The following is a 13733-nucleotide window of genomic DNA, read 5'->3' on the forward strand; positions in this document are numbered from 1 at the left end:
GAAGTGACCATCTTCTGGAGCCTTTGCATTTGTGACGGTGCTGTCACCCTACCATGGGAGGAGGGTAGGGGAGAAATTGCAAAGTTGAGGGGAGGACACACTTAGGACAGTCAGGTGTTGGGGATGGAGGGTACAAGATCAGGGTCCCCACCTCTCTTCAAATGACTATAGAGTCACTCCGAGAGGGTGAGATGGATCCATGATGTCTAATTTTTTGTTACATCTAGTAGAATTTTTAAAAAGTAAAGCACAATGTAATCTTCTGTTATGTTGTAAGAACTTTGGCAGTAAGAACAGAAAATTAAAGAAATACTTCAAAATATTAATAGCATAATAATCATCTATGTCTTCAGTTGGCCACGCAGGTTTGTATTCCTTAGTCCTCTGAGCTCCACGAGGCTATGAGGTGGCATCATTTCTCCACGTTACAGCCAAGGATGCTGAAGCCAGAGGCTGTGACTTAAAGAATGGGCTCAGGACAGAGCCTGGCACGGATGAAGGCAGGGAGGATTGGGTGAGCCCAATGACAGACCTGTGGTCTACCCAGAAATGATACTCCACACATGGTTAATAACTCATAGGGAAGGAGGGGAGCAAATGAGCATGCCCTTCTTGGGTTGAATTAGTTAATATAAATTAAAATATTAAGGTGAACATAAATTATGCCTTAATTTAAACAATAATGCTAATGACAGAACTTACACAATAAGGAAAAGAATTACAGAAAGAATCAGAAAACAAAATCCAACAATTTGGTGTTTATAAGTTACAGATATATGGCAAAATATATACACAAATTTCAAATAAAATGCTGAGCTAAATAAACTCTCATGCAAATGCAAAGGGCTTCAATTATATTTTTTAAAGAGAAGTTTAAGCTATGAGCATTAAAAGAGGCAAAGAGGGCACTAAAAGGCACGGTTTTCAATATATCACTATTAAATATATATATATACCCCAAATATCATGGTATTTACTTATTGACAATTTATACCCTGCCTATTTCTCAAAAAGGAGTTGAGATAATTGCACAACTAACATAGCAACAACATACATAAAAGAGGAACAGTAATTAAAGATAAACAAATATATAAAGAAAACACAAAATCAGACTACAATTAGATCAGGTAAATGAGTGTTCTTAACAATTTTGGGGTCACTGAGCTCTTCCAAAATGTGTGGACTGCTACAGGCATCCCTTCCCATAACAATTCCTTCATGCACATAACCAAATAGCTTTGTCCAGTCCCTAGGGGTCCACAACCTTTAAAAAACCCTGCATGCTCGCAGACTCCTAGGCAGTATATGGACCCCAGGTTCAGAACTCTGAAGTAAACAAAGGTAAGAGAAAGTATGGATTTGAATAAAATAATTTAAAACCTGGTTAACAGACTTGATGAAGTAAAAACATATTTCTTGAGAGTACACAAACGCTTTATAAAAATATTCAGGCCCAAAGAAGTTCTATGGATACTTAGAAATGTTGACACCACAATACAATAAGAAATGACAGCAATGACTTAAACATTCGTCACTTGGAAATATATAAAAAATAATAACACTTGGGCTAAAAGGAAATTCCTAAAAACAAAAAAAACTTATGGAGTGCAGAAAAACTTCTAAGAAGAAACTGTAGACCAAAGTACCCACATTTACTAGAAATATTAAAAATGTAATTAATAATTAATCTTAGAAATGTAAAGTATTAAGGGGAAAAAAGAAGAAAGAAAAGAGTGGAATACATATGCTTTGATGCAACAATTCGATTACTAAACAAAATTGAGCTGGAGATTTAAAACACTCGACGGCATCTGCCATGAAGAAAAAAAGGTAAGACAACAAAAACAAAAGCAAACAACTAAATTCAAGGACGATTAAACTATTACCAGGGTGATCTCTTATAAGATTACACTGAGAACCTAAATAAAATGAAAGGAATCTCAATACATAATAACAAAACAGTGAAAGAAATAGAACAGAAAGAATTAGGTTCTGTTCACACTTCCAAAAAAGAGAAGTACCTGGTCTTACCATGCTTATGTGAGACTCTGTCAACCCTTCAGAAAGGGATCTTAATCTCATGTCACATAAATTGTGAAGGGGAAGAAAAGAGACGGGGTTGAGGGGAAGAGAAAGTGCATACTCCAAAATGTGAGAACAGTGTAATATCAGTTGAGAGAAGATGAAAGTGAGCAGAGAGGACATCTGGGTAGGGGCTGGAATGAACTACATGTGGCTATAAAGTGGGTAAACTAAATCAGCTAAAGTGGGGTTTATGTGCAGAAAAGCCCCCAGGGGTTGGTTTTAAGGAGAGTGGTGACATGTGCAAAGTGATGCTTAAAAAAAATCAATTTGGCTGGGGTGTGCAGAAGTCCACGGAGGGAGACATTAAAGATAGGAAACACGACTGCGCAACAGGGACAGGCATGGCCAGAGCTAAGATGGAATGGTGGTGGGGCTGCCAAGGAGGTAGATCTTGGAGGGAACTTGCTGTCCCACCCATGCCAAGCAGGAGTCTCAGCATTCTCTCCCCACTCCTGGTAAATGCCTGGAGACCCTAGGGACGGGCCACCTGCCAACAATGCGCGGGTGCCACGTGACCAGGACGTGGTGGTGCAACAGGTTCTGGTTAAATGTTTCACATACTCACACAGCAAAGAGAGGAACTGGACAGAGGTGATCTCTCCAGTCCATCAGACCTGTCGTTTTAAAATCTCTGGCTATCGAGCCCCACTTGCTCAGTAACAATTATGGCTCTCCTGTTTTTATTCATCAAAACTATATGTAACTGCCAAGCTGAGCTTCCGATTAAGTGCAATAACCAGCATTACCACCATGGATTCATGGGATTCCAGCCATAAACTTTTGGAAAACTTCAAAATAGCTCAGACTGCCTCCTCCCACACTAGCTCTGAGGGATCCAGGTGAAAGCCAGTACTAAAGATCCTCATTGCGAGGACCTGGGACAAACACTTATCAACCAACCAGAGACGCCACTGCCAGAGTCCATTCCTGGGGGATTGAAACAGAACGGCCGCCTTCAAGCTCTACTCAGTCAGGGCTGGCAGCCTGATATTTGGGAGATGGTGGAACTGTATGGGTACCTAGCACAGGGCTCACAGCCTGGCTACGTGCCGGGACAATTATAACCACCTGGAGAGCTTTAAAACCACGCCACTGTGCCCATCTGTGGGGATGCTTATCGAATTGGTCCACGTGGGATGTGGGCTTACTTTTTAAATAATCCTGGGGTGAATATCAGTTGGCAAGGTGGTGGTGGGAGAGACAGAATTACAGGAACGTGGACCACACTGCCGCCACAGGGATGCTCAGGGTGGCCTCCGGAAAACATCACAGGGAACTCGCAGCCCCGGATGCGAGCCTAAGGAAATGAGGGAAAGCCTGGTATAATAAGGGCCTGCTCTAAGCACTGCCATTTTGGGAAGGCCTCTCTGGTCTGCGGGGACAGTGTCCCTGGGTGAGGCATGGATCATTCTTGGTGTCCGTCCTCAAATGTCAGTTGCCAAAACACTTTCATGTGTGGTCTCATTGTGAATGGGAGCCTTGCACCAACCTTTAGAGGTATGTGGCCAGGTCCCACTATTCCCATTTCATGGATGGGAAAACGGAGCCTTAGGGCTTCCTCCAAGTCACACAGGTAGGAGGGTCAGAACTGAGACTTGAACCTGGACCTCTGAGCAAATCACCCTGCTTCCAACACCCCCTGGCACTGGAGGGTGGAGATAAGGCCGCATATCCCCGAGACCAGAAACAGGCCCTGCTCACGTCCAAGGAATGCCATGGTCTCAGGGGCCTGGTTCTTGCGGACGGGATACTCATAGAAGGCACTAATGCCTTGGACGCGGGCTGAGTCAGTCAGGCATCAAATGTCCTCTGGCCTGCAGGACCCAACCTCTACCCTCCTGTGAAAGAGACCACCCTCAATCTAATGCAGAACAGGATTAAGAGACCAAGCCAGGGACTTGCATCCTCACTCCCAATCCCAGAACTAATTCTCTCAGCCCTTCCTTTTGCTCTGTGACCTGTTTTGGTTGTCCCCACCAGAACCCAAGCCAAGTAGATTCCATTTTTGTGGCTGAGGTATCTACATTTTTGGATTTGTTTTTCTTTAGCTGACTTGGGCTGTGAGCATGGGTACTTCTTCTAAAATCACACTTCAGCGTGATGTTAAAGAGTTCATTTGCCATCTTCATGGGTTTAACTCAACTCTCTCCCTCTTATGTGTCTTCCTCTTCTGGATTCTGGAATAGAAGACAAAACTAAACCTCATAGGCTTGAAAGTCAAATGTGAGAATGAGAAAACTGAAGGCCAGCTCTTTTCAGGCGCACCCCCATTCCGGTGGCCTTCCTATCACCCCACCCTCACTCTCAGTAAACCTGCTGAGCTCAGGGCACCTGGCTGTGGCCACGAAGGGGCCTTGCTGCTGGTGTGAGTGCTCAGGAGCACCTAAGTTCAGCCCTGTTATCAGAGAGGTGGGCTGGGCCTTGTAGACAAAGTGATCAGGTGCAGGCTCCATCTGGGACAGACTTGCAAGCTTTGACGTGAGCTCCTCCTTCTAGAGCTTCTCCCCAGCATGGATTTTCTGATGCCGAATGAGGTGTGAGCTCCCCCTGAAAGACTTGCCACATTTGTTACACTCATAGGGTTTCTCTCTGGTGTGGGTTTTATAATGCTCAATAAGAGCCGACCTGTGCCGGAACGCTTTGCCACACTCGTTGCATGCATAGGGTTTCTTCCCGGTGTGGATTCTCTGATGCTGAATCAGAGCAGAGCTGTGGCAGAAGGCCTTCCCACACTGGCCACACTCGTAGGGCTTCTCCCCGGTGTGGATCCGCTGGTGCTCGATGAGGGAGGAGCTCTGGCTGAAGGCTTTCCCACACTTGTGGCATTTGTAGGGTTTCTCACCGGTGTGGGTCTTCCGATGTTCAATGAGGTTAGAGCTCTGGCTGAAGGCCTTTCCACACTCTTCACATTTGTACGGTTTCTTTCCGGTGTGAATCCTCTGGTGCCGAATGAGGTGGGACCTGTGACAAAAGGCTTTCCCACAGAGATCACATTCATGAGGTTTCTTTAGGGTGTGAATTTTTCGATGCTGGCTCAGGCCTGAACTCTGGTTGAAGGATTTCCCACACTCTTTACACTGATAAGGTTTTTCTCCGGTATGAATTCTCTCATGTTTTCTGAGACTTGAGCTCCGACTGAAATCTTTCCCGCATTCCCTACACTCATAAGGTCTCTTCCCAGTGTGGGTTTTCTGATGTTGTGTGAGAGCCGAGCTCTGACGAAAAGCTTTTCCGCATTCTGGGCATTCGTAGGGCTTCTCCCCCGTATGGATTATCTGATGTCTGAGAAGGTGTGAGCTCTGGCTGAAAGCCTTCCCACACTCACAACACTCGTAGGGCTTCTCCCCAGTGTGAATCACCAGGTGTCTGAGGAGGTGTGAGCTCTGACTGAAGGCCTTCCCACACTCCCGACATGCATAGGGTTTTGCTGGTTGTGCAGTTCTGTGAGGTTCATTAGGTCCTGTGTCCCCCCTGCCCAGTATGTCACAATTATGATCACTGGGTTCTTCTCCACCATGGATTAACGGACACATACTAAGGTCTGATTTTGGGAAGAAGGTTGGACCGAATATTTCATCATCCTGAGGTCTGTTTACTGGGGGGATACTCTGATGCTGAACAGGGCTTGAGCACAGACTGAAATTCCTCTCATAGTCATCATGTTCCTCGTTTTGCTCCCCAAGAGGGATCTCCTTGTAGATAACGGCCATTTGCTCTAAACCTCTTTCCTGAAGGAAAGAGTCCCCCAGGTCCTCCTCTGGGAAAAGTTCTTGCTGCATCTCTAATCCATCTTCAAACACAAAGGTCTCACCAAGCTTGGATGCTGGGGGAACCTCCATTGTGGACCTATTATTACCCCCAATGACTGTATTTCTTGAAAGATATTTTTCTTTGAAATACACTTACTGTTCTCACAATCTGAAAAGAAAACAAGGGATATTGTCAAGCCAACAAGTATGTGCCTCTTTTTTATGCCAGAATCTATGGTAGATATAACAAAATAAGTATGAGACACAATCTTGCTCTTAAGATGAACCCCACTAGTTAGAGACAAGTTCGATTTATCAAAAACAGCTGCAAAAAAAGAAAGAATCAAAACCACACCATGGTGTCTAGATTCTAAAGGCTGAAGATGTTGCAAAAGGTAGGCCAGAACAGGAAGTGGAGCCACATAGAAAATGGGCATTACTCCACCTACTGGAGGATGTTGGGGAGGGGGTTTTGTTGGGAAAGAGAGAGAGCACACTTTCCTCCTACAGCTGTACCCCCTCCAGCCAGCAGGGTGCCCCAGTCAGAACCCTGAGAATCAGTCTAGACCTTCTTCCTCTCTCACCTGCAGGTCCTGTCCTGTCCATTTTCCGAGGCTTAATTGAAGGGGTTTCTACCTCTCTGTCCTTGCTGCCATTCTGCAGCTTAAGCCTCAGTGCGACTCCTCTAGGTTATTTCAATACTAACCTCCCAACTGGCCACCTGCCTCCAGCTTTTATTCCTCCCTCTAGTCCATTCTCTACATTGACACCAGAGTCAAATACCAAAAACACATTTCTCTTCTTAGGATCTTGTGACAGCCCAACTCTTTCACAAGGCCCTTCACATACAGCCCTTCCAGTACTGCCTATCCAGCTCCATCTCCCACCTCTCCTTCCACACACTCCTAACTTTCCAGCTTAAGAACATTTGAGCTGCTGTTTTCCTCACCTACCAGGTCCCTCCACCTTCTCAGACTGCATATCCTTCTAGACTCAGTCCGAATGTCCCCTCCTCTCTCCACCCTCAGACTAAGGATCTCAGGCACACCCCCTTAGTGACCCACGGAGCATGGTGCACATGTCGATCACAGAACTCATCACCCTGGATGACAGGACTGTCCCCACCACAGCCTGCAAGCTCCCTAAGGGCAAGTACTATATGCCTTCATTTTGGAACCCCCAGCCTCCAGCACAACAGAATCATCTCGACACACACCATTTGTTGAATTAATACATGATTGAATGGAGGAAAATCCATTTGATTTTGTGCTAGACCTGATCGTCGCACCTGAACTTGTCACTCAAAAAATTTATTCTCTGGGAGATATAAATAAATAAAATAGACAAAAGCATGGCTACACCGGTTGAAGTGTTTGTTTTTTTTGTTTGTTTTATTTTTTTGTAGGAACAAGGAAGGAAGCTAGAACACCCCACTCAGCCCCCCATCCCACTGTGGTGGTCCCTAAGGACCCCATTCAGAAATTGGGTGTAAGCGAAAAGGAAACTCCTCAAGTACCATAATAACAAGAGAGTGTTTTATTGAGCATCTACTCTGTGCTAGGCACTACTAAAGGTTTTATAAGCATATCTCATTTAATCCTCAGAACTCTATACAAAGTTACTATTATCCTTACCCTGAAGCTTAGAGAGTAACTGGCTCAAAAACATATTAAACTAATCAGAATAGTCATGATGGAGCTCATTTCTATTTGGGAATCTTTTTAAATGAATTTTCAGCCAGTAGAAAGACCAGGTGTGAAAAAAGGCATGTATTCTCAAAACTTCTTTGCTCACTTCAATTCCTCTTACCTTCCTCTTCAGAGTCCATAATCTCCAATCCTCCCAATTCTCTTGCTGAACCTTATCACTATCCCCTCATTTTCACCCCGTCTTCCTCTTCTAGTTCCACTCCTTCCCTGTCCAGCTTAGACCCTCTCTATCTACAGTCATCTGACATCTATTAACTATAGACGTCACTTCAACTAACTCTCTGACTAGCATCACGTTCCTTACCTTCTGCCCTGTTGCGACTAGCTGCTAATTCTTTCTCTGCCAATTCCTCCCCAAATGTTAAATGTTGCCAAGGAAAATCATATGACTGTGTATGGCACTGAGACAGATTTCAAGTTTCCACTTTCAGCTGGGACTTCAACACTCAGCTCTAGCATCTAATGACCTCCTTACTGCCAATCCTTCTCTTCTCAGTCCTCACTTCCCCACCCTTTCTGGCACTGCTCACCATTACCTCCTTCTCAAACCCTTCATTTCAGAGGTTGCAAATTGGCAGCCTGGGGATCCTGCCACAGACATGTTTTTGTCTGGCTCTCGAGTTGGGCTTTTCCTTTTTGTTTGACTAAGCTTCCAATATGGAAAACTCAGGGGGTTTCTGGCTTTTCTCTTAAGATGTGACAGCATGGCTCACCCCTTTACTAAACCCACCTTGCCTACCTGGATGCCTCAAGGTTTTGAGCTTGCTGGACAAATCACCCCTACTGCCATGCCTCACTTTATTCCCTTGGTTTCTGAAAGTTACTCCCCCCGCCCCCGCAATTTTTATGCCCTTGGATCCCTCCTTCTTGGTATCTGTGGACTACAACTCTTCCTCTATTCACCTGTTAAATCATGGTGTTTCCAAGTTTCTCTCATTAGGGGTTTTCCATTCTCCCTATGTACCACCTACACGTTGAAGTCTCCACTGTTTTTACAAAGTTGGCAATCCTTTATCTGTCCCCAACAATGTTTTAAACATTTTTGAATCGAAAAACCAAAGGTCTGGAACCCTATGCTTCCAACCGCTCTCGGGCCTTCCCTGGCTTCTCCTGCATCCGTCACTCCATCCTCCAGGGAGCCTATTGAGCCTGGGCTTCCAGCGGACCCTCAGTCCAGTCAGGGTTTGCTGCCCGGAGGCCCGCGAGCGGCCGCAGACCCGCACATGCCGCCCGGACGGCGACGCCAGTGCCCCAACATGCTTCCCATCGATGGGGATGTCCACACCCACGGCCAATAGAGGGACAGGTGGGCACATTGACTGACGCGAAGCCACTCACCTGGGCCGGGGCGGGGCCGCTCACCTGGGCCGGGGCGGGGCCGCGGGCGGGCGGGGCGGGGCCGCACCTGGGCCGCTCCAACCCGCGGCCGACGCGGCCTCGCTCCACCGCGGCAGCTGACGCGGAGCCCGCGGCGGCCTCAACGCCCGGAGCCCCTCCCCTCGCCCGCGGGCACTTCCGGGACCGCTCTAGGCCGCGCGGAGGTCCTGGAGTCTCGGTGGTCCCGCCGTAGGGTCGTCGCAGCGCGAGGCCTCCGGGCTCGGGGTCTCAAGCACATAGATCAGGAGGCCCTCCAGTCGGCGCACTGGCTCTACACTGTTCTCAAAGGGCTTCCCGTCTGGGGGAAAAGCAGCTGGGCAGACGTTGGCGGGAGTGCAGGGCAGGAAACTGAGGCCGGGAAAGGCGAGCCGGCCTAAAGCCGCGGGCCCAGTTCCAGCAGCACTTGCTCTGGGGGTGGAGGCAAGCCCGGGGCCGCTGGGGAGCCTGGAGTCTTCAGAAAAGGGAGAAAAGGATCCCAGAGCGGAGCCCGTCACCCCGCACAAGCCCAGTGGTCCTGCTTGCCTGTCCCGCCCCCACAGAATCGGAGATTAATGGCTGTCTGAGGGCCCAGGAGATGGCTGCAAGTGTAGGCAGGACCCTCTCTGGACCCTGGAGATTCCCAATTCTTCATTTGAGGGATGATCTGTAGGCATGAGGCTTCTCTTAGAGGAACCAGTAGGGAAGAGGGGTGTATACTTGAACCTTCACCCCTAGCCCACTCCCAGACGCTCAGCTCTGCTTCTGATTGCAAGACTTCCCTTTCCCGCAATGTCCCCCGCTCCTCCGCCCCATCACATTCCGCACAGGCCCATCTGCCTGTGGCAGAGCCTCCCTCAGGGGGCCACAGTCTTCTCACAGGAGACCAGTAGAAGACACAGATGGTGCCTGCTCTGCCCTTGCCTTCTGCCCACCTGCCTTCAGCACCCTCCACCCTGGCCCTCAGGTGCCTCTGAGTGCCCCGCCCCCCACACTCACACCTGCCCCCCTGCCCACACACACTCACACCTGCCTCCCTGCCTGTCAAGTAGCAGTCAGGGGGTGTCCCTCCCCTAGCTAGCAGCATGAGCTCCGTGGGTACCAGGTAAGTGTTGCACCACAACCAGCCATGCAGAGCCAGGAGCGACAAAGACTGGTTCCTTTTTTCTTCCTCTAGCTCCTCCAGTCACAGGAAGGCCACACCACCAGTCTGAGTCCCCTGGGGGCCAGTGGAGAGGCTGGGTCCCACCCCAAGGGTCTCAGGTGCTTCCTCTGCTGCACCAATCCCCAGAATCCCTACCCCACACCCTCCCAGACCAACCACAGTCACTAGCAGCAGGAATCTCATGACCCTCAGAATAGTTACTGTTAATATGTTGAATATTATTAACTCATTTTATAGAGGAGGAAAATCAAGGCTCAGAGAGAGGGGCCTAAAGCCAGGGACAGAAGTGGGGCGTAGATAGGAGACACTCATCCCACACTCCACCCTAGGGTATGTAGCCCACAGAGCAGTAATAATCCGCATCATCCTCAGGCTGCACAGGGCTGATGGTCAGGATGCAGGCATTGTGGGCTTTATCCGTGGCTGCTGAGAACCGGTCAGGAATGTCTGGGGCCTGGTCGTGGTCCTCCTCTGAGCGGTGGTAAAGGAGGTAGCGGGGGGCACTCCCTGCCCGTTGCTGGTACCAAGACACGCCGTAGTCCCCGATGGTCATATGGCGGGAGTTGAGCATACAGGAGAGTTGGGCTACTTGGCCTGGGAAGACCAGTATTGCATCTGGCTGGATCCGGGCTGTCTGGGAGACTGAGAGAGACAGATCCGCTCAAGCCTGGCCTGGGTCCATTCTGTCCTGCCTTTGTCCCATGAAGGCTTGGTTAGACTCCCAAAAGACTTCTGTTCCTAAAGGACTCACGGCCTGGTGCCATGGGATTGGCATTGGATGGGGCACAGAGTTGGCGATCCCTAAGCCCCCATTAGTGCCATGCTCTCAAGGTTCTGTGTTCAGATGAGGGCTTAGAGTTCAGAGGATGGGACTGGTGGCTTCTGGGTCCTTCTGTTACCCACTCACACCTCTGCCCTGAAGACTGCTATCCCTGTGGTCACACTGGTTCTTCCAAACCCTTGCTATAGAGTAACCACCCCCTGGGAAGCTTCCTGGGCTATACCATCCATCAGCTCAGCCTTAGGCAACTAGATACTGGGGACCTTCTTGGAGTTAGGTTGTTCCTGAGGCCCTGTGAGGTAGGGACCAGCCCACCTGAGCTTCTCCTGTGAAAAACTCAAAAGGTGATCAGCTTCAGACCCTAAAGAGTCAAAGTTCAAAGAGACCCTAGATATCTGGTCATTCAGAAATGGAGAAACTGAGGCCCACACAGAGAAGTGACTTGCCTCAGGACTAGGGCAGAGCCACCTGTAGCCAGTTCTCCCCTCTACCTCAGTGCCCTTTTCAGAACCCTCCCACTGTTCACATCAATTTGCTTCCTTTCAGGGGCCTTCTGAAACTAGTACAGTACCCCATCCCGCCCTTAGGTGATCCAGGCCCAGGGACGGCTCACCTGTCAGGAGGGCCCCAGTCAGGAGGGCCAAGCGCCAGCAGGCCATGGCCAGAGGTGGGAAGGCAGGCAGGAGCTGTTCTGTTGGGTGTGCTCCAGGTGCTTCAGAGCAGGGGCAGGGGAGGCCACTGGACCACAACAGGGCATGCAAATCAGCCCGTTGATTGGGGGTGGGAACAGTGTCTGGGGCCCAACTGCCAGGCCTCATCTTCCCAAATGAGAGAGTCCTGGCTCCTCAAGGCCTTCTGAGAACAGGAGCCAGAAATCCACACATACATTGTAGCAGGGGGCTGCTTTTTAATTCAGGTATAACTGACATGTGGTGAAGTGCACCAATCTTAAGTGTACGGCTCAATGATTTTATATATAAGAAATATATTCATGTATGTATACGTGTGCGCTCACACACACACACACACACACACACACACACACATCTGCAGCCTCTACCCAGAGCAAGATATAGGACATTTCCATGTCCCTAGAAGTCTTCCTCATCCTCCCACCCCTCTCCAACCCAAAGAGTAACTAGATAGAAGGATAAGTGACTTCTGTCATTAGATCAGTTTTGCCTGCTGTAGAACTTCCAATGTGAATGGAATGACAGTGTGTCCTCTTTTGTTCCTTTTTTTCAACATTGCTCCATGAGTGTGGAGCAATGTTTAATTCATTCTTCATAGCTGTGCATAATCCATTGTGCGAATAAACAAGAATTAGTTTGTCCATTCTCCTGTTATCAGACTTTTGGGAGCTTTCCAGTCCTTGGCCATTACTAATAAAACTGCCGTGAATGCTCGTCAATGCCTTTGGTGCACCCGTATTTTCATTTCTCTAGACACCTAGGACTGGAATTGCCAGGGGTTATGAAGCGTACACATTTAGCTGTAGTAGATACTGCCAGTGTTCCACTATACTTGTACCTATCTGCATTCCCACCAGTGCATAAGAGAATTCCAGTGACTTATCCTCACCAGCACTTGAGGTGGTCAGTTCCTTTAATTTGCTAGATGGAGGGGAACTGGCTTTGGTTGGGATTCAGTTTCCTCATCTGGAAAATAAAGGTAAGCATAGTGCCAGCCCAAGGGTTGTGAAGATGCAAAGATGCAAAGGACTTATGTGCGCATTGTCAGGCACAGTGCATGTATTAACCATTCCTTTTATTTTCTGTATTCTGATGCTTTGACATCTGGGGCCTTGCTGACCTTGGAGGACTGACCCTCCTAGGGTTAGCTGGCACCTAGAGATACTTTCTAAATGCAAACCAATCAATCCTGAGCCTACACTCCCAACCACCTCCTTTATAGGGATCTCACAATTTATAGGGCCACTGTCTACCTACCCTAATCACCTAGGGCCAGGTGCCAGACAACCAGGGAAGCCCTTATGCCCCAGAGCCCACTGAAATTACTTACACCTAGCCGATCCTGAGCCTGCGTCCTCTGCCTTGCAGTTCTCCACACCCCTCCCACCCCATGCCTTCTGATGGACCCCAGTGCTTCTCCCTGTGACCCCCTCCCCCATGGCATGGTGTGCCCCCTCTTCTTGGGAAATGTAACAAACTATATTCTCAATGGCAATCACCTCCTGATCTGTTGTTCTTACCAGACATAAATAATAATAAATTAAAATAGTGCATTCTCATTAACTAGCAGCCTGAGAGCTCCCTTGGGGGCAGTTATAAACCACTCCCCAGGGTCCTACTCCTTTCCTAACACCTCCTTAAGGTATCTCAGCAGCCATCAAGATAAGAAGCCTTCTGAGAACAGCGCTGAAGACAACAGAGGAACAGAGCTGAGGCTCTGGGACCCAGAGTGGCCATTTCTTCCAGAATCTGGCTGCAACCACTTCTGAGCTATGTTCTGCAGGACTCAGGTTCTCAGATACAGTGGTGTCCCTGGAAGAAAGTGCCCTGTGTTTAAATAAGTTTAGAAAATGCTTCCTGTTTCCACAGTACCGATTCTAAACACTTGCTACCGTTGAGCATAGATATAACACTTTAAAGTGTCATCACATTTCATCCTCACCACTCTGCTAAGTCCTGTTCTTACCCCCTTTTTACAGGTGGAAGCTTTGAGGAAAGTGCTGGGTGAATCTCAAGTGCATCATGCTAAGTGAAAGAAACAAGACTCAAAGAGCTCCATACTGTACGATTCCCATTATAGGACATTCTGGAAAACAGAATGGTTGCCAAGGGCTGGGGTAGACTACAGAGGGGCATAAAGGAATTTTGAGAAGTGATGGAAATGTTCTGTACCCCGACCGTGGTAGTGGTTATATAAGA

General features: G+C 48.4%; 2 protein-coding genes across 3 annotated transcripts; both read right to left on the reverse strand.

Annotated features, from left to right (window-relative positions):
* Positions 1-738: 738 nt before the first annotated feature.
* Positions 739-8990, reverse strand: ZNF70 (zinc finger protein 70). Of its 2 annotated transcripts, none has more exons than XM_039868455.1 (2): positions 8882-8990; positions 739-6003 (listed from the first exon to the last, which is right to left on the reverse strand). In XM_039868455.1, exon 2 carries the CDS (start codon positions 5922-5924, stop codon positions 4578-4580), a length of 1347 nt encoding a protein of 448 aa, XP_039724389.1. In that variant the 5' UTR covers positions 5925-6003; positions 8882-8990; the 3' UTR covers positions 739-4577. The 2 variants fall into 2 exon arrangements, with proteins under 2 accessions (XP_039724389.1, XP_039724390.1); XM_039868456.1 differs by having other exon boundaries at positions 8906-8925.
* Positions 8991-10252: 1262 nt separating this feature from the next.
* Positions 10253-11771, reverse strand: VPREB3 (V-set pre-B cell surrogate light chain 3). The gene is made up of 2 exons (XM_039868149.1): positions 11456-11771; positions 10253-10703 (listed from the first exon to the last, which is right to left on the reverse strand). The coding sequence occupies exons 1-2, from the start codon at positions 11658-11660 to the stop codon at positions 10387-10389; spliced, it is 522 nt and encodes a 173-aa protein (XP_039724083.1). The 5' UTR covers positions 11661-11771; the 3' UTR covers positions 10253-10386.
* Positions 11772-13733: the final 1962 nt, after the last annotated feature.

The sequence above is a fragment of the Pteropus medius genome, unplaced genomic scaffold (genome assembly GCF_902729225.1).
Source record: "Pteropus medius unplaced genomic scaffold, Ma_sr-lr_union100, whole genome shotgun sequence".
Classification (NCBI taxonomy): Eukaryota; Metazoa; Chordata; class Mammalia; order Chiroptera; family Pteropodidae; genus Pteropus; species Pteropus medius.